We start from the raw sequence: 21260 nt of genomic DNA, 5'->3' as shown, positions 1-21260 counted from the left end.
GGTATAGAAATCAAATTATTAAATTAAATTAAATTAAATTGAGCTTAAGAAAAGAACCAGATAAAAGCTTATCTGATCAATCTTAAAAAACTCATTCCCATACTCTTCTATCTCAAGAAAACAGAATCTACCTGAACCAATAGTGAAAGTGGAGTGTCTAAATATTTTATCAGGATTTTCTTGGCTGATTTACCCAAAATTCTCAAAATAATAATAATAATAATAATAATAATAATAATAATAATAATAATAATAATAATAATAATAATAATAATAATAATAATAATAATAATTTTGTTTATATACCGCCCTTCTCCCGAAGGACTCAGGGCGGTGAACAGGGCAGATATATAAAAAATACAAAAATACAAAAGTTAAAAGAAAATTAAACATATGCCCAGCTAAAAACAATAAATACAAATATTAAAAATGACATAAAAACCCAACCCATCCGCCTTCAGGCCAGGCCGGCTTGTTCAAATAAGAATGTCTTCAGATCGCGACAGAAGGAGCGAAGGTCGGGCGCCATCCGGAGCTCAACCGGCAACCGATTCCATAGCTCCGGGGCGCCCACAGAGAAGGACCTCCCCTCATAGGTGGTTATGTTGGGGGGAAAGGCTTAAGATGTTCTAAAATGCATTACCAAAGGCCACCATTTGATAAAAGAAACACAATGCATACAGACTGAGGAACTCAAGGCAGTTTCTGGCAGCAAAAGTTCTTCCTAAATTTAAGAAACTCTTATTCAGAGATTTTATTTTACTGCTGAACTTTATTTACAGATGTTGCACCAGGGAATCTCAGCTGGCATTAAGAGAATCAACTTTGGAGTGGTTTGATGACATTTTAATACATACATAACTGAGAAAACAATATGTCACATTGTTCCTTGAACAAGGAATATGTGGGATATTCTGCATAATCAAGTCTTTTTATAGAAAACACACTGGGGACCTATCTCTGCAAGAATCCTTTTATCTGCAAAGTTACAGATTGAGAAGTAGTTTACAGATCTATAGCAAGAGTAACACTCCCCTCCCCTAATCATTTATATTACCCCAAATCTCTTGGAAACTTTGACACTCAGATACAAACTGTCATCTTCAGCTCTTGCTCCTGCTTTTCTAGAATGTTGACTATTAGCATTTTAAGATAGTTTAAATATTAAATTTTTATTTAAATTAGAGAAAATTTGAAATGAAAAAAGTTGAAGGTCATTTTTGTTTTATATATGTTTGATGTATCTTTGGTCACATTTTAACTTGTCCTGTTATTCCCCTCCCTCTTTCCCCTTTATGTTGGTTTGTATTTTAATACTTCTTTATGAAATATAATAAAAATATTTGTAAAAATACTTTTCTTGCTCCTGCTTTCTGCATAAGTCAATTGCATAAAACAGGGGTCTTCAAACTTGGCCCTTTTATGACTTGTGGACTTCAACTCCCAGAATTCCTCATCAGGGTGCCTGGCTAATGAATTCTGAGAGTTGAAGTCCATAAGTCATAAAAGGGCCAGGTCTGAAGACACCTGGCATAGAATATTGACCCATCCAGAGCAGGAACTGGCCAAGTAAAACAGCAGAACAGAAACATCCAAGTTAGCTATATACTCTCTAGCACACAAACCAGCAATTTCAGTTAATCCAACTTTTTGATCATTTGCAATGTAACAGAGTCTGTAAGTCTTGGTCTCATTTTGGACATTCTTCCAAAAGAAGCAACAGATATTACCTCAGATTTGCTCTTAAGTATGGTTACAAATCCTCAACATATACTTTAGTAAAGCATCGTAAGAAGTCCTCCTATCATGTGTGTTACAATCTGGAGATCCTAAGTTCCTCACATTGAAGCAAGTAATTTATAAATCAAGTCCTTGAATACATTTCATAGTCACTCTCTCAGAATTCAATTTCCTCATTTTTCCTCCTGCTTGTGATGTTTCAGTGGCAAAGCTGCCATGGCCTGAGAAGTTTTGACATGCTCTCTACCCTGCTAGGCCCCAGGAGGCCTCAGTCTGCTTCCTCACCAGGCCTGGGAGGCTTTGGTATGCTCACTGTGCAATTTTGAAAAGGAAACTTCTGAACCACCAATAGAATGGAGCCTGGTTTTAAAATGGTGTGGGATGGTCTCAGTAAAAAGGCTCTGCCTTGCATAGGATGGTTGCACCTGTTAATAGCTGGAGAAGAATGCTGAAGGTAAGAAGGGTGCTCAGAAAAGTTAGAAATAAACAACCATTTAGAAACTCCAGCTCATACCACACTTTCTTCTGGTACTTATATTTTAGCTACTTCTCTCCTCTCTTCTCTTTTATGAATCTATTCCCTGAAGTCATATGTTGAGAGAACCACCTATGACAGGGATGCCTAATCAGCTAAGCATTTTCTGAAATGGTTTCATAGGAACCTGTACACCAAATGCCTGAACCTACTTTTTTATTCATTATAAGGAGCTATGTCCATTTTCCCCATGTAGGTAATCTTCAATTATCCTCTGGCAGCTCAGTTGTCATTTGAAGCAATTGTTAAATGAGAAATCACATGACCATGACTGTACTTTCCTTTTCCCCACTCTTCCTCCCTTTGGAATACTCCCAAGAGGGCAGGAATAGCAATAGCAGTTAAACTTATATACCACTTGCTTTACAGCTCTCTCTAAGAGGCTTACAGAGCCAGCATATTGCCCCCATAGAAAAGAGGGTCCTCATTTTAACTCACCTCAGAAGGATGGAAGGCTGCTTGAGGCAGTGAGAATTGAACTGCTGAACTGATGGCAGTCAGCAGAATCAGCCTGCAATACTGCATTTTAACCACTGCACCACCACGCTCTATATAGAGCAGGGGTCTTCAAACTTGGCCCTTTTATGACTTGTGGACTTCAACTCCCAGAATTCCTTTGCCAATCACGCTGGCTGAGGAATTCTGGGAGTTGAAGTCCACAAGTCATAAAAGGGCCAGGTTTGAAGACCACTGACACATACGAGTACCTGTTGGTGCTCCTACTTGTAACTGACAGAACTAATCAGTTTCATACTTTCCTTTTCTTCTTTCTTTCCTTCCCTTTGGAAGGCTCACCAGGGTATTGAGATAATTAGCAAGAAGAGAATTAATGTTTGTTGAAAAGGAAGGGTTTACAAGAGAATAAACAGGCATACAATGGGGAATATACATCAAAAGGAATTTGGTGGCACCAGCAGCCCAAAGTGCACTAGAGAAAGAGCTTGTGTGCCCACTTGGTGTTGTTGAAGGAAAAGTCTTCATCATGGTTCAGTCTAAGCTGGGAATAAACAACATGGCAACTGCTTTAGAAAGAAGGTTGCAGTTTATTGAAGAGGAGAGCCAGACAGAAAGATGGCTCTGGAAAAAAGAGAGTGAGCACATGTAGGGAGTGGGTTTTTATACCCTCTGGGGCTCTTGAGGTTGTTTCCTGTTCCTGTTTGAGGCTTTGTATTTCCTGTGTCATGTACTTTGACCTGAGTCTGGGTGTGCCTTTCTGGTATTCTGATGGTGGTGGGTTAATCCTATTAAGTACCAAGGGTCATATCCTACTTCCCTGGTGCTGTGGCTGATGACTCTTAGATTTTTGGTGTTGATTCTAGGGATCTTTCTTCCTAATCCCAGTTTCCTGATTCCAGTCTTTCTGACAAGATTATCTGCATTTCTACAGAGTTGGTTTCTGCTTTGGGGAGGGAAACTTGGGGCTGTTAAACAAAACTGGGCATGCTTTTCTGCCTCTTTAAGATCCTTTTAGGAAATACATTTTTCTGCCCTTTTAATATTTCTTTCTCTTGGTGGGGGGGGCTGACTTCCCACAGTGTCTTTTAATTCCTTCCCCTCCAATCTCTCTGTTCTGTGAGGGGAGGGGAGGAAAAAAAACAGGTCAGGCATAGGAGACTTTGCCTACAGAGATTGGTTGTGGTTTTATTCCCCCCCCCCACTCATTTAAGCAATCTCTCTGTTCTATGGAGAGGAGGAAAGAAGTTTCAGCCATGAGTATTCATGGCTCATTCATGTGGTTCTGGACATAAAACTAAAAAGTTTCCAAATGGTAGTTACTGCCAGCAACCAAGTAAGCCAAAATCAGGAAGAACTGCTAACAATTTTTTAACTTCTTAACAAGAGGATGAATCACAGCAAGTCAGAGTTATAACATTGAGGGGGGGGAATAGCTGGAAAATTGCCTTTTCTATTTTTCTAGGCCAATACTCCCCACCCCCAAGAAGTCAGCTTTAACTCCTGGGAGTCCTTGACTGAACTTATACATCTTTTAATGGTGATTCTTCTCTTAATATACCATCAGAGCAGTGAGAGTTTTCAGATTTTTTTGGGTTCAATTCATTGCCCACCTTTCTATTCAAACACTCAAAATCTCCAAGGATTTAGCCAGAAAAAGGTCACTGGACATTAATGGTAATCCCGGACATATAGTTTACATAAAGGGATAAAGATACAAATATACAGCTGAGTATAAGATATAGAGCTTATACAGCAAGAAGTCCCAACAGATTTCTAACCCTCATTAGAATTCCTTGGGAACCCACAGCAACTTAGAAACAGTTCCTTTCCCTCATTTCCAGCACTCACAGGCTTCATTCACTATTCTCTTGGTACTTGAAGGAAAGGAGAGATCCCAGTTTAACAACAGGACTGCCTCACTCCCATTCCAAAAGTTCTGTGTAAAAAAGATTCTGGACATCATCTGTCTTCAGGGAGCCTTCAGTCTGATCCCATCAGCAGTCATCAACTGCTGTTTTATTAGCTCCTGCCAGAACCATTAGGAAAGAGTATTGACATGGACAATTGCACTCACTGCTATCTTTTTCTCTCAAGAACTAGTGAATCAGAGAGACCCCAGGATGTTTGATTATTTAAAAGGTAAGCCATTTGTTTTAGACAAATATTATACCGGAAGACATATTTTGCAAAGCTATCAATGTATCACATACTTAGTTTGCATCAACAGGAATTATTTTGGAATGAGACTTTCAAATAATTTTCTGGTTTAATCACCCACTGCTATAAGTCATTAATGAGGCAATGTTAGTTTCTTTCATTTTTCCAATTCATTTTCCATTCTATTTCATTTTCACATTAGTTGAAGCATTTGCTTTAAGGTCAGGTGAAAAATTATCTACAGATTATAACTCTATGGACATTTTGCACAAACACCTTCCCATATATGGCATAGTATATTTTGCACATTTATTATCCCAGATACATGTATATTTCTGTATGCACTATTTGTTCAAAGAACCACACCATAAATTTCACTTTAATTCCTATACATTTGAAAAATAGGAGTTTAGTCAGCTTCCATAAAATTACAATATTCTCTCTTTTCCTTAAGCAGTATGCCAGGCACTGCCCTGGTGGGAAATCTCAAACCTTAATAGCTAATTATAAAGCATCAATCAATAACAATTTCCAATCTTACTATACTTCCCCCAGTCCTCTGTCCTGCCGATAACTTGTTTCCTAATCTCCTGAGAATAACATTCAGGAGCAGCCTTGCCAGGGAGGATAACAGCCCATTCTCCCACCTTCCTCTAGACCAGGGGTGTCAAACTCAATTTCACTGAGGGCCACATCAGCATTGCAGTTGCCCTCAAGGGGCCGGATGGGTATGGCCAGGGTGGGCGTGGCCTACTGGGTGGGCGTGGCTAGAGTGCGTATGGCCTACTGGGTGGGCGTGGCCAGCTCTACATCGTTCGCATCAAGGGTGCCTATGGGGGCCTGGGCAGGAGTGGGACAGATCTGAGGGTCTCTGGCGGAAGGAGGGTCTCTGGGCCAGGGCCAAGGCAGTGGGGGCCATTCCCTCACTGTTTCCAGGATGGCTTCGCAGGCCACATGAAACCACTTCGCGGGCCGCATCCGGCCCCCGGGCCTTGTGTTTGACATGCCTGCTCTAGACACATTAATTCTTGCACTCCTACTTGTAAAAGGTGGAATTGGCAATTTTCTGGCATAAGCTTTGGCACATCCAGGTTAACAGCAGGACTGGAGCAAGTGGAAGACTTTAGTCAGCCAAGATTTTGAGAAGCAAGAACTAGGAAGAAACACAGTTCAAAAAAGATTATGAAAAGACAAAAGAAGGAAGAACGATGAGATCAGAGAAACAAGGAAAAGGAATATAGTTAAATGTTAAGAGGCTCTTATTACTTCAAGCAGCAAGCATAGTCCTCACTATAGTTCATTTGGTAGTTAAGTGTAGACAAGCGTCGAAAGAGACCCTTTATAGTCTAAATTACTGTACTTTCTTCTTCCTGTGTTGCTTAGGTCCAAATTGGAAAAGTACAAAGCAATATTTCCATTAAACCCTGGAAAAGGCAGAGAAATGAAGTGCCACAATTGATTATTACAGTTATAAGAAGAATTTACTTTATAATGTATTGACAAAAGAGAATCAACTTTAAAATACTTTCATCTTAGTATACAATCCAAATTCTCATCTAGCCATATTTCTGCTACGTTTGAGCTAGGGAGCCTGGCAGCTGCTGTAATACTTCAAAGAGTTTATATTTAAGGTGTCTTGGGAACCAGATGGAGCCTTTTAAGAATATTTAGGCAACTTTATAAATTCAGTAAAAACAATACAATTGTTATTTGTACTATATATGTGGAATAAATAATATTTCACAGTCTATATTACAGCAACACTTTTATTAAGCCAGCTCAAATTCTCCAAATAGTATGCAAGGTTTTCAATTATTCAGAACATATCTGCAACTTTGTCTCACATCTCATTTTAAGAACATGATGAAAATCATTACTTCAGGCTTCAATACTAACAGTTCTCCCTGTCTTTTTAATGCTTTGTTGAACATGATGCTTGATTTAGAATTTTAAAACTTTGTTACAGCATTTATGAATTTTAATTTGGTCAAATAAAAATATTGACAGTGGACTGAATAAATGGGATTAATTTGACATGAAATCAAAAGAATAACAGAGTTGGAAGGGACCTTGGAGGTCTTCTAGTCCAACCCCCTGCTCAGGCAGAAAACCCTAAACCATTTCAGACAAATGGTTTTCCTATCTCTTCTTAAAAAGCTCCGGTTTTGGAGCATTCACAACTTTTGGAGGCAAGTTGTTCCATTGGTTAATTTGTTCTAACTATTAGGAAATTTCTCCTAGGTTGCTTCTCTCCTTGATTAGTTTCAATCCCTTGCTTCTTGTGCTGCTGTCAGGTGCTTTGTGGGATAGCTTGGCTCCCTCTTATTTGTGGTAAATCCTTAGAGATTGGAACACTGCTATCATGTCACCCCAGTTCTTCTTTTTATTAAACTAGACCAGGCATGTCAAACTTGTGACGTCACGTGATGTCACATGACTTTTCCCCCATTGCCAGCAATGGGTGGGCGCAGTTTTGGTGTGATGCATCCAACCCACGGCCCAGCAGCTTGACATGCCTTAACTAGACATATCCAACTCCAGCAACTGTTCTTTATATGTTTTAGTCTTCAGTCCCTTCATCATCTTTGTTGCTCTTCTCTGTACTCTTTCTAGAGTCTCAACATCATTTCATCGTGATGACCAAAACTGGATGCAGTATTCCAAGTGTGCTCTTTCCAAGGCATTGTAAAGTGATACTTCACGTGATCTTGATTCTATCCATCTGTTAATGCAGCCTAGAACTCTGTTGGCTTTTTTGGCAGCTGCAGCACAGTGCTGGCTCATATTTAAGTGATTGTCCACTAGGACTCCGAGATCCCTCTCACAGTTGCTACTATTGAGCCAGGTACTATAGTATACCTGTGCCTTTGGTTTTTCTTGCCTAAATGTAGAAACATTGAAGTTCATTTTGTTAGACAGGCCAAGTTTGTCAAGATCCTTCTGTATCTTCAAATCTGTCAAGATCCTTTTGTATCCAATGTAGAACAATGTAGAGACACGCATGATGGTGATGAATCAAAAAATAGAACTGAAATAGTGATTAGTGATTGGACTTGGTGATATTCTTAAGAGACGAAGAAATGTTTAAAGAACAAAAGCTGATGTACACATAACCGTCTGTATAAGGTATGGAATCAATATATCTGCAAAGGGAGTATAATGGGCAGAAGGAATATCCTTCAGGAACAGGAGGAAGAGCTGCTATCAAGACAATGATCAAATGACAGAAACTCAAGTCCAGGGCAGAACTGCAACCTCAGATAAGACCCCACCAAATTCTCATGAATATATATAAAATTAAATTTAAATATATTTTTATTTGCCCTCACCTCCTGCTTTTAATTTCTTTTGTTCATTACATCTCATTATTTTTCTCCACTTTGCACCTTACAGCTTCCCCTGCTAAGGAGCGTGATGGTACGTATTTTATAATAAACACAGTAGCCAAATCTACAGATAACTACTACTCATAAGAACAGGTTCGCCTAGTGCGCCAGTTGCGCCCCTTTTTGGACCAAGATGCCCTATGCACGGTTACCCACACCCTCGTCACTTCTCGCCTCGATTACTGCAATGCTCTCTACATGGGGCTGCCCTTGAAGAGCACCCGGAGGCTTCAACTGGTGCAAAATGCGGCTGCGCGGGTGCTTATGGGAGTATCTTGGTACTCCCATGTTACACCACTCCTGCACGAGCTGCATTGGCTTCCGGTTACCCTCTGAGTGTGATTCAAGGTAATAACCTTTAAAGCCCTACATGGCTTAGGCCCGGGGTACTTGCAAGACTACCTGTTGCCATTGTCAACCTCCCATCGCCCGGTTCGCTCCCACAGAGTCGGCCTCCTCAGGGTGCCGTCAGCCAGGCAATGCCGGCTGGCGACCCCCAGGGGGAGAGCCTTCTCTGTGGGCGCGCCGACCCTCTGGAATGAACTGCCTCCGGAGCTGTGGACAGCCCCTGACCTTCAGTCCTTCCACCGTGACCTGAAGACCTGGTTGTTCCAACAAGCGGGCCTGGACTGACTACGTTTTTTAATTAGGCTTTTTATTGGGTTAAATTGTCTCGTAATTTTGCATTTATTGTTTAATTCTCTTTTAAAATTTTTACTCTATGTTTTTTTTAATTTTTATTGTTGTGAGCCGCCCTGAGTCCTCAGGGAGAAGGGCGGCATATAAATTTAATCAAATCAAATCAAATCAAACATACCTGAGGATCCCAAATAATACAACTCAAATTTATATTTACGGGTAATTAACTGTTATTTCTGAGCTGAAAGGAAAAGTAATATAAAAACTCCAGAAGCCTCAACCTGGACTGTTCTGGCACATTACGCTGCAGAGAACTATGGCCTTTACAAGCAGCAAGTGCTGGCTAGAAACACTAGAGAAATCAAGTGCTTCTTTAACTGTTCCACTGTGATTAGAGGACTGCTGAGTGTGGAAACTTAAAAGCATGACTGGATGCAGAGATTAGAACAATGAACTAATAATGGACAAGTTGCTCTGATTTGCAGTGTAATTAACTGATCCCCAATTCAACTCCATATGGTTAATGATTTCATCAGCATCCCCTTATGGGCCTATTTCCCTGTAAATCACTCTACACTTTTCCCTTCCTGATTAATCTAGCAAGGGTAAATGGACTAGCAGGAGGTTCTAGTTTACAAGATCCCGTGTTTAAAGCTTAAAAAGGAATAGGTGAAGTGATAACCTAAGAGTGGGAAAAGGTTCCATAGGGAGAGTCTAATGGAAGCTACAAAGTGGAGATATTTAGAGTAAGCCCTCTAGATTGAACCTCTTTAAGAGATCAATTCTTGGAAAGTAATTGCCTGACTAGTAAAAAAAAAAGTTTTGTTTTATCCCTTGAGTGTGGACTGACTCATGAAAAATGACTTTTAATATTGCTGCTTCACTATTTTAACTGATTTTAATGTGATAATTGTTAATTGTCCACTTGTCCTGGAGCTAATCAGAATCATACCTTTATTGAAAAACTGTTGATATGACTGCGTCCTCCTTCACATAAATTGTATTATATTCTTCCCATTGACAGTCTCTGTGATTTGAAATTCCTGTAAGCAGGAAACTACAAAAATCTAGACAGTAGCTGTATTCACATACCGGTAATCTTTAATTTACTACTGAATAACAGAATAACAGAGTTGGAAGGGAGGTTGGAGATCTTCTAGTCCTACCCCCTGCTCAGGCAGGAAAGTCTGTACCATTTCAGACAAATTGTTGTCCTATCTCTTCTTAAAAACTTCCAGTATTGGAGCATCCACAACTTCTGGAGGCAAGTCGTTCCACTGATTAATTGTTCTGCAGGAAATTTCTCCTTAGTTCTAGGTTGCTTTTTCACGAGGCAACTGGACTTTCTTTTTTCTCTTTGAAGACATTTCACTTCTCATCCAAGAAGCTTCTTCAGCTCTGACTGGATGATGGGGAATGGAAGGATTTATATTCCTTGCAGACAGCTGGTCATTTGCATTATTTTAGAGATTTGTTGATGCCACCTGGAGACTTTTGTGGGTCATCAGAGTCACCTGAGTAGTGCAAATGGGTGTGGAGCCTTCTTGGAACTCTTGAAAGGACTGTGTTGTAGACTGGTGATAGTTGATATCATATCCCTCCCCCTCTGTTGAGAGAGGACTGTTCAATTTTGACATAGATAGTCTCTTTGACCTCTCTTTCAAACCAGCAGTCCTCTCTGTCCAAAGTGTGGACTTTGCTGTCTTCGAAAGAATGGCTTTTGTATTTTAAATGTAGATGGACTGCTGAGTCTTGTCCTGATGGATTTGTTCTCCTATGTTGTGCCATACATTTATGAAGTGGTTGTTTTTTCCCCCAACGTACAGATCTGCACTGCATATACCATGTTGCTCAGTTTGCGTCTGGGTGTTTTATCCTGCCATAGTGTATTCTTGGGTTTGAAGTGAGCACGTATGTTGTGTTAGCTGAAGATCCACCTGAGCTTTTCCAATATTCCTGCAATGTACAGAATGACTACATTGTTTCATTTATTGTTTTCTTCTTTGTCTGTTATGGAGGAGCTCCTGCTGAGTCTTTTTTGGGATTTGATGAAGGCCCACTTGGGATAGCCATAGGTTCTCAGGGTTTCCTTGATGTATTTTAGTCAGAGAGGCCATCTATGTCAAAACTGAACAGCTCTCTCTCAACAGAGGAAGAGGGATATGACATCATCTATCTCCAGTCTAAACACAGTCCTTTCAAGAGTTCCAAGAAAGCTCCACACCCATTTGCACTACTCAGGTGGCCCTGGAGACACAGATAAGCCTCCAGATGGCATCAACAAATCTCTAAAAGAAAAAAAAGTCCAGTTGCCATGTGAAAAGGCACCTTTGGGTCAACCATGACCTGGATGACTGAGAATCTCCATAGACATTTAGTTCTAGGTTGCTTCTCTCCTTGATCATCCATTGCTTTTTGTCCTGCCTTCAGGTGCTTTGGAGAATAGGCTGACTCTCTCTTCTTTGTGGCAGCCCCTGAGATATTGGAACACTGCTATCATGTCACCCCTCATCGTTCTCTTCATTAAACTAGACATACCCAATTCCAGCAACTATTCCTTATATGTTTTAGCCCTCAATCTCCTGGCTGCTTAATGACTGGTCGCTTACCGACTGGTTGAGGTTACGACCTACCTCAAAAAGGAGGCATGATCACACTTCAGGCACTCAGCAGCACAGCTGTATTTACAGCCATTTGCAGCATCCTATAGTCATGTGACCATGTCTTATGATGATTTTGCTGAAAACCAGCACTTCCAATTTTCAGCAAAACCATGCCCATAGTAAACTACTGGTTTGCTTAATGACCACTGTAAAAACGTCATAAAATGGTTTTACGACTGTTATACAACCATAATGGGCAGACCCCATTATGGTCATAACATGAGGACTACCTGTACTTAATTTGATTAGAAAGATACTTGTGTTCATGCAATGGAACAGAATCTAAACTGATTGAAAAGGATCAGATTTATTCAGCAAAAAAAGAGAACTAAATGTAAAAGTCCGAATTGTTGTTGCTAGATTTTTTAACTGACCTGCTTAATTACATTGTGCAAACATAGCCAAGTATCATTACTAAATTCCATTTTGTACTAATTCCTGCCTGAGAATCATGCTTAGCATGCTTATATTCATTATCCTACTTTCGGTTCTCAACTCCATCAGCTTCACGAAATGAAGCAAAATTTTTATTGCTAACACTGTTCTAATATTTGGATAGACTTTGTCAATTACCTTCCAAACAGACGTCAAAGCAGATATAATAAAAACCATTTTATGTATCACATGACAAATTCTATCTACATTAGCATAGAAACTAGCATGGAAACTCCAAATATATTTGGCTTGCAAAAAGTACTGACTTCTTTCCTCAACCCCATCCTTTATCTCTGCATTCACTGGTATCAGTTTAGACCACCAACCCCTTGAAACTGGAATTTTTGTTTTACATCTTGTATATATTATGCAGTAGGTATAATTTCATATGCAATTTTGATAACAGCAGTTCTAACAATTTTATACTCACGTTTAATACATCGATTTGTTCTAGGAGCCGTGGTCCACCCTGAGCAGCATTGTCCCCCGCAGACATTTGGTCTAAATAGTTACAAATGGCAATATTAATAACCTGAAACTTCCTGAAATCAAACCAAACCATTCAGCTAAGTTTATTTTTGAAAACTATTTTCTGCATTGAATCAGGGAGTCAGTTCGAATGCTGAAATCAATAGGATCCATTGGATTGATTTGGATTATTCCAGCAATTTGTGCCTGTGTAGAGAATTGTTTTTTTCCTGAATCCAAATTGATTTGATTTTCTGAATCAAATCATACTTTGGAATTCTATTATAACTTTGAATTGGCATTTGCATAATTAGTACATCCCACAAATTAATTTCCCAAAGGTCCCTCTACCACCCTGCTGGGAACATTGTTTGGCTAGAGATTTTGCTTCAAGTGGATATGATAGTAAAGGTACATATTCTCTTTTATGGCATGCCAACTTCCAATTTGTTTTATAAACTAAAATAATAAACTAAAGATAAAATTTCCTGTTTCTCTAAATGGGGAGGAGAACACTTTGCACTTCTGAAGGAAAGGAAAGGTCTAAATTGAATGTATTATTACCCTCAATTTTTTTTAAAAAAGTTATTAAAATGTTGCAGTTTGGAAAACTCTGTCAGGCTGCAATGTTTTGTCTCCCAGTGCACCTGCATTGAGATTAACAGTCCCAGTCTTTCTTCTCTTTCAGATTTGATGCTTGTAAATCCTTCCCTTTATTTTACAATTGTGGGTGACCCATAGTTTGAGAAATGCTGCACTAAGTCAAAACTAATCAAATTTTGGCTTAGCCTAATGCATGAATTCAGCATTTTTCTCCTTTGACACATGTTGGCGTGACCATACCATAAAGCAGTGTTTTTTAGCCCCGTGCTGGCTGGGGATTTCTGAGAGTTGAAGTCTATGTATCTTAAAATTGCTATATCCATCTTTCATACCAGACAACAGACAGAGCTTGGGCTAAGAGACAGTGGCTGGCTCCAAATTTCTCCAGTAAATTTCCATACCTAAGAGCAAACTAAAATCTGAGTCTGTCTAGCATATTGACCACTATACCACACTAATTGACCATAGCCTTCTATTCCTCATGTTGGATTTGCTAACTTAATTACAAAGGAAGGAAACACTTCTCATTCTAGCTCAGATTGCTGGCATAATCTGACAGATTTCCATAAGCAGCACCACTCACCCTAACTGAAAACCACTGAGAGACATTGGCAGTACATCAAGTAAAATAAAAATTAAAACCCCTGAGTAAAAAAGTCAACTCCTGCTGACTTCATGCTAGAGATTTTATGTTCCAAAGGGAATAAATTCCAGAATTTTGGCAAATTTACTAACCCCTCATGCTCCTTGAAAGGAAAACTACATTGCTAACACCTAGTTATTCTCTTTAGTATTAAACACACAGTTTGGGTTTTCACTGTAAGATTTTACCTTAGAACAGTATTTTCATAATCGGCTGGCTGGTCATATGTTTTTTCTGAATTAAAACTGAATTAAAACTGAAAGCACACAAAGCTGACAACAGTTCAAGTGTTTTAAAGTAATAAAAGACAAAAGTAGCATGTAATGCTCAGTGTAACTCCTGTTTCAAATAAGGAATAGTGATTCATACAGAGAGATAACAATTTAACAAATCTTAACCCAGTTGGAGAAAGAGAATTGCCTACATGTATTTTTTTTATATCTATGCCAAAGACACGCACCATGCCCATTGGAGTTATACATATAATTATTTGAATTCTAGCTATAAACGTAGCAGCTCCAGAGTAAAGGCAAACTATTTCATTTAAACCTTTTGCTAGGATGAAGTCTGAAATTTAACTTTCCTAAATTATTTATTCCAGTTATACTTGCCTTTCTACTCCATTTATAGCCCTCACTAACAAATAACACCCCCCAAAAAAATATAGGCATATGTCCAAATAAAGTGTTTTTCATTTATAAAGTACATATTCATATAAATCTTCAAAAACATTAGGTGGTTTTCCAAAATGCACATTATACATGAAACAGCTCCAAAAGAGTTCAGAATGAGAGAACTATGTGGTCTGGGCTACTATTAACTAGAAGAAAAGGAAAAGTTCATTTTGCTGCGGGCAGAGAGCAAAGGACTTTTCCATTTCTGGTGGAGAATTTTAACAGTATGTTGAAATCCAGGGAAAACTAAAGGGACTGCTGATTTTCCTCTACACCAACCCTCTGAGCATCTGGTTGCAGTTAAATAATTTTCTCAACATTTGAGTAACTTGAACAGTGTGTGGTTTTTGCTGCCCCAGAAAGAATGCAAAATAAATTCCTGCTGCTTTGAGGACCACCACATGTTTACAGCTTAAAGAAGGGTGATGCTCCTAGAAGAAATTAACAAGCTGAACTGCCTTTGTGGCATGTTTAGCTTCGAATGTCTGCTTAGCAGTACAGATGCCAAGACAGCAAAGTTCCACCTGGTTCCAATTGTTCTTCCAAAGCGGGGAGTGGAACAGCTCCTACCCACCTGTGCTTTTCCCGATGAAACAGCTTCCTAGTCCTTTTGGGAAGGGAGAAGAGGGTTAGTTCCAGTTTTAAATACTTAAAAAGTAGGCTTAGGCAAGAAGAAGTGGATGAAGAGTTATGGTCCCCTGGCAGCCTTTACTGAACATTGATTTAGGTTGATTGAGCAGCTGATCCAATTTTGCATATTGGTAAATATGACTAGTTTGGCCCACAAAGTGGACAACTGATTTCTGACTATACCTCATGTAAACTGATGTACAGGTAAGAAACAAGGATTATCAGATGTACAATTAAAGAGCCTTGAAGACAGCTGAGGGGCATTTGTAAAGTTGACATTGGCGAGATTCATGTGTTGCATATATTGTGCTGTTTGTTTGATTCTAGCTTTTGTATAATAGATAAACCAAACCATGCAGTTTGTAAATGTCAGTTTATAGCTTAGCATCATATATGAAATTATCACTGTGATTTAACAAACCAAGATTAAACATATCAAGGTTAGTGCAATAACATAGTTTGTAATGAGTATGGTGCAGAAAAAAGTTTAATGCCCCCTCCCTACAACCAAGGTTTCTATCCTCTTCTATTTATTTTAAAAATAAAAACAATTTGGTCCAATTAGCTTTTCCAAATATGAATGGAACAGTCATATTGATGTGGATGTGGTTCCCATCTTCAAAAAAGTGGGGGGAAACAGACCCAGGAAACTACAGACCAATCAGCCTAACATCAATACCTGGGAAGATACTGGAAAAATAATGAAAAAAACATTTGTGAATATCTAGAAAAAATAAAGTTATAATTAGTAGCCGGCACAGATCTGTTAAAAACAGATCATGCCAAGTCAATCTTATTTCATTCTTTGACAAAGTGACTAAATTAGTAGACCAGCAAAATGCTGTAGACATAGTATACTTAGACTTCAGGAAGACATTTGACAAAGTAGACCACAGCCTACTTCTTGGTAAGTTAGAAAAATGTGGGATAGACAGCATCAGCACCAGATGGATTTGTAGCTGGCTGACAAACTGTACTCAATGAGTAGTCCTTAATGGTACTACATCTACATGGAGGAAAGTAAGCAGTGGGGTACCACAGGGTTCCGTCTTAGGCCCAGTACTCTTCAATGTCTTCATAAATGACTTAGATGAGGGAATAGAAGGGGATCTCATCAAATTTGCAGATGACACTAAGCTGGCAGGAGTAGCCAATACCCTAGAAGACAAGCTCAGAAAATATCTCCAAAAAGATCTTGACAGACTTGAACAATGGGCCCTAGCCAACAAAATGATATTTAATGTGGAGAAAAGCAAGGTTTTACACCTGGGCAGGAAAAGCCAAAGGTACAAGTATAGATTAGGTGAAACCTGTCTCAAAAACAGTAATTGTGAGAGGGAGTCCTAGTGGACGATCACTTGAACATGAGTCAGCAGCCAAAAAAATAATACAACCCTTGGTTGTATAAACAGAGGCGTAGAATCAAAATCACATGAATTACTAGTATGGGGGCTTCATTATTCAAGGTTTTTAAGAAGAGACTGGACAGCCACTTGTCTGAAATGGTATAGCTTCTCCTGCTTGAACAGGGGGCTGGACCGGAAGATCTCCAAGGTCCCTTCCAGCTCTATTCTGATTCTCATTCTGAAATTAAGACTGATTATAAGTGTAACGATTAAAGATACTGATTTTTAGCCCTGTCTTAGGTATGAATGCAAATGGAATGACTTTGGGTCGGTCCCTTTCAAGCCTAGCAAGAGGGCAATGGTAAACCATTTTCAAAACGTTTGCAAGGTTATAAGTGCTGTTTGAATGGTAGGCTGTCCTAATAAAGATATAAATTCTTTACTGATTTGCAGGAGATGTAGATAATTTTTGTATGGACTTCTCAAAACAAATATGATCTTAAATAGATTGAAAAAGTGAGAAATGGGACAGAACTGAAACGATAGTTTCTTCCTTCCATAATTCTCAGATTATATGTAAGGCAGAAAAGCATAGACACTTTTTGCAATGGACATTAAACTGGTTCACTTTCCTTCATTCATATGCTCTTTCAGGATTTATTTGAGCATCCTTGGATCCATCAGTCCGGGATCCCCATTTGGTGCAATATGTGGTAAATAATTTTGGGTCTATATTTTCTTTCCCACATTTGTCTTTAAATTAAATGAAAATTATTTTTTTAAACCTCCATGGAGTAAAATCCAAGGTTTCTAAAAACACCTGTTAAACCATATGAGGTTCATACCCAAGCAGAATGTCAATGACACATTACATCAAAACATCTCCATAAGGAAATAGTTTTCACTATTTTAAGTTTTCACAGTGAAAAGAGCTTTGCTTTGGTCTGTCTGGTTACATCTGTGTTTCTCAATCTTGGCAATTTTAAGTTGTGTGGACTTCAATTACCAGAATCCTTAAGCCAACCATATGTTCAAGTTGCCAAGGTTGGGAAACATTGGGTGAGATAATCCAATAAGATTCTTTGAAAATTTGCATCCTAGACTATCATGATGGCATTAATATTAAAGGTAAAGGTTCCCCTGCACATGCGTGCTAGTCGTTTCCGACTCTAGGGGCCAGTGCTCATCTCCGTTTCAAAGCCGAAGAGCCAGCGCTTGTCCAAGGACGTCTCCGTGGTCATGTGGCCGGCATGAGTAGACACCAAAGGCGCACGGAACACTGTTACCTTCCCACCGCAGTGGTCCCTATTTTTCTACTTGCATTTTTATGTGCTTTCGAACTGCTAGGTTGGCAGAAGCTGGGACGAGTAACAGGCGCTCACTCTGTTATGCGGCACTCGGGATTCAACCCGCCAAACTGCTGACCTTCTGATCGACAAGCTCAGCGTCCTAACCCACTGAGCCACCCCATGGCATTAATATTAATTAGTACTAAATGAGGACATTTGTGCTTATTTTCTAAATGAACGTGTATGTGTTTTTTTCTTAAAAAAATCTTATTTTCAAAAATGCTTTTAAAATTTACATCTAATTTATTGTTAATCTCTCCATAATTTATAAGCTTTAAGTAAAGCTACCATATCTGGCAACAAAACTTTGTTTTTGGACATTTACTTCTTGGTAGAGTTAACCGCTAAGTTAGGTCCCTTGACTTCAAATTATGTTTTTTTAAAAATATTTAAAACAGTGAATTGGATAGCTGTATTCAACAAAACTCTGTACTCTACAGAGAATGTAGACTTCTTTACTTATTCATGTATCATGTTTATTTATCGTGCATTTGTTTAAAAAACTAGACTTGGAAGAAGCCTTGCATGAAATTAAGCGGTAGTGGCTATTACCTAAAAAATGTTGTTGATCCTTGTAATCCAAATTGGGAGAGACTGGGCTATAAGTGATTTTTTAAATTTAGTTTAGCCGATTTTGTGAGCATCATTATTTTGGTTTGTAAACCACAGTTTATGGTAACCATGATATGTAAACCTAGCCAATTGTGGTTTATTTAACAAACCATTATTAAAATAAACCCTGGTTTAGTGTGATGTGTGAATTCAGTAACAGAACTACAAGGAAGAAAGTCTAGAAATCTTTATCAAGAACAGAAGGGGGGGAATCTCCTGTCCTCCCCATCCTAAAAAAAGAGGGCAAATCCATAATGTTAATGTAAGAGAGACAAATACACTAATATATAACATAGCCAGCCTCCTGCCTGAATGTCTGACAAGCCAAAAGGAGAAGTGGTGCATACCTATACATCCATTTGTGCTAGACAACACATGAGACTGTGGTTTATTTGAACAACAAACCATGGTTACTAACACTTTCATATTATTTTTAAACTTAGCTCATAGACAGACTTGTCCATTCCACTAAACACAGCACAGGGTGTCTTAGCTTACCACTGCAAACCACAATGCAATTATTATAACCCATGGAATTTCTCTCTGGTTTATTACAATTGGAAGTACTCATTATGCTAAATTTGCATGAAGTAACCAATAGAAAATAAGATTTGAGTTGGTGGGCAGCTAACAGCAGCTCCATTCAAGTGGAGAATCATTGGGCCTGTCATAGCTAAATTGTGGGTGCAGTATGGAGCATTTTTGTATACCTCACATTTATTTTTTATTTATTTTGTTTATATCTGCCATTTTTTAATAAACAATTTAAGGCTGCAAACATATCTAATATTCTTTCTTCCTCCTATTTTCACCACAACAACAACCCTGTGAGGTGAGTTACACTGAGAGTGTATGATTAGTCCAAGGTCACCCAGCTAACTTTCATGGCTAAGATGGAATTAGAACTCACAGTCTCCCAGTTTAATTTGTTTTTTAGGTCCCAAATTAGTTGCAAAAGTGGATGGCAGCTTAAACTTAAATCACTTAGATTCTGATAGAGCAGATGGCTTGCAGAGACCTCAGCAGTGGAATTCTTGACTTGTTATTATGTGAAGTACATAAATTGGCATTTTCTAGGTTGCATTTGCTCCTGGATGATTCTGAATTAACTGATAAGCTCTAAAATCAGAATATAAGTGCAAAACTGACATGGAGATAAGCAAAGAGCGCTCAGATCTCCCAAGTTATATGACAACTGGAGAATGCTGGTTGCACTTACCCTGCCATTCGGCCTCTGCCAGTCTGCATCTGCGCTTGTGGGGCTGTCCGTGGTCGTGGTCTATTCTGGACAAGGTTCACCGATGGTGTTCTCTGCTGTAGAATCCAGCTTGGACCTCTACTCAGAGCACCAGTGTTTGTTCTAGGATTGCTGCTCTGAGACCTCACATTGGTGAGAGATGGGAGTTTGTGGACTGTGGGAGCTGAGTATTGTTTCTGAAGTTCTCTCCCTGCTGGATTTCTCATCTGGGCATTAGCCGCAGAATTTGTCTGAGGAGTTACAGGAACATGTTCCAATGTAGAAGAAGAACCATGTACTTGGAACAAACTGTGCACCTTAGTTCTTGGCCCAAACCTGCCTTGGTTCTGCTGAAATCTTAGCTGTGTCGTCTCCCTGTTCCCAGCATCTGTCCTGAAAGAAGGATATTGATCCAGTCGCCCAGCAAGGTCACTCTGACTGTCCACAACCCCCATAAAAAGTGCTATAGTTAATGGGAGAAAACTGTTCCAGGAACGCCTCATGATTTCCATCCCAGAGAAAAAGTGAACTCTTGTCAGATTAATAGGGTCATACACCAAATACAATTGGACTTCGGAAAAAAGTCCCTCCAGCTAAATCCCTCTGGTACATTTCAGAGCCAATCACTTGTTCAGGTACATCCAAAAGAGGCTTCAGTAATAACCTGCTGTCTAGATGGAAAAGCAAGGCTCAAAGGAGCAACAGCACAGGTCTTCCTGAACCAGAAGCAACAATTCCCTGCCTTAGAATTCTCTTCAGTGGCTGTCAGAGCGCGTGGTATTATTCTTTCCAGACAACTCCAAGGCACCTTCTCCTTTGCCTCTCGCACTGGCCGGCTCTGGATAGGATGGGCAATTTTATTTTTGGAAACCTCCCCCTTTTGAGTCTTTTTGATACTGACATAGTCCCTCTTCAGAGGACACGCTCAGTGCCCCCCCCCCTTTACAAAACACATTCCAGCAACACCCACTTTGGCACAGGGAAACAAATTACAAGAGAGAACTATTAACTCTTGAGCAACCAGAGAGGCCCATTCACAGCCTGTGCCAAAAGTTGGTGCGCTTTTGTTTCTTTCTCCCTCCACCCCTTTCTCTTACACACACTGCCTAAACTCAACAGAAGCACATGCTCAAATTTTTTGCACAACTTTAACCAAGCAGAAGTGAAATAGATGCAGACACAAATAGATATATGATGCATGTGAAACAAGTAATTGTCTCTCTACTCTGACTTGATGTCAACCACTACATATATTAGATTTAGTGCAGAACAGGGCTTGTGCAAGCCAAAGTCCAGGCTATTATATTCTACATTTTCAGGAAGAAACCAGAAAAATTCTTGATGCACTTACACAAGGACTGAGCAATAAAGTAAGGTTTGGCTACCATTATCTTAATCATACGGTTTGACTGGATTCTTTCCCTTAAAACCAGGAATAGGCACAAAGGTGATAGAATGAAATCTGCTTGTTATTATAGTCAGAGAAGGAGCTGGATCTTAATTATTTATTTATACTTTTAAATATGATATGCTAACCATTTTTCCATTCACCATGGCTTGCATACTTCTAACCACATATAAAAAACTAACAATTCAACCATTAAAAAACCTTACAACATTAAAAATGTAAATGACATGGATAACTCCCAAGGCAAATTGTTTCATAGTTTAGACCTTGAAAAATAGA

General features: G+C 39.1%; 1 protein-coding gene across 1 annotated transcript in view; it reads right to left on the bottom strand.

The window, feature by feature from the left end:
* Positions 1–20085, bottom strand: part of LTBP2 (latent transforming growth factor beta binding protein 2) — a gene marked incomplete at its 5' end in the record, with an annotated part of 136804 nt that extends 116719 nt beyond the window's left edge. The window contains 2 exons of the mRNA XM_083354371.1: positions 12442–12512; positions 19556–20085. Coding sequence (XP_083210497.1) covers positions 12442–12512; positions 19556–20085 — 601 coding nt within the window. The remainder of the gene's footprint in view (positions 1–12441; positions 12513–19555) is intronic.
* Between the last annotated feature and the right edge of the window lie 1175 nt (positions 20086–21260).

The sequence above is a fragment of the Vipera ursinii genome (assembly GCF_947247035.1).
Source record: "Vipera ursinii genome assembly, chromosome: 1".
In the NCBI taxonomy this organism is placed as follows: domain Eukaryota; kingdom Metazoa; phylum Chordata; class Lepidosauria; order Squamata; family Viperidae; genus Vipera; species Vipera ursinii.
The sequence above is the reverse complement of the archived record's forward strand: the minus strand, read 5'-3'. Positions and strand labels throughout refer to the sequence as shown.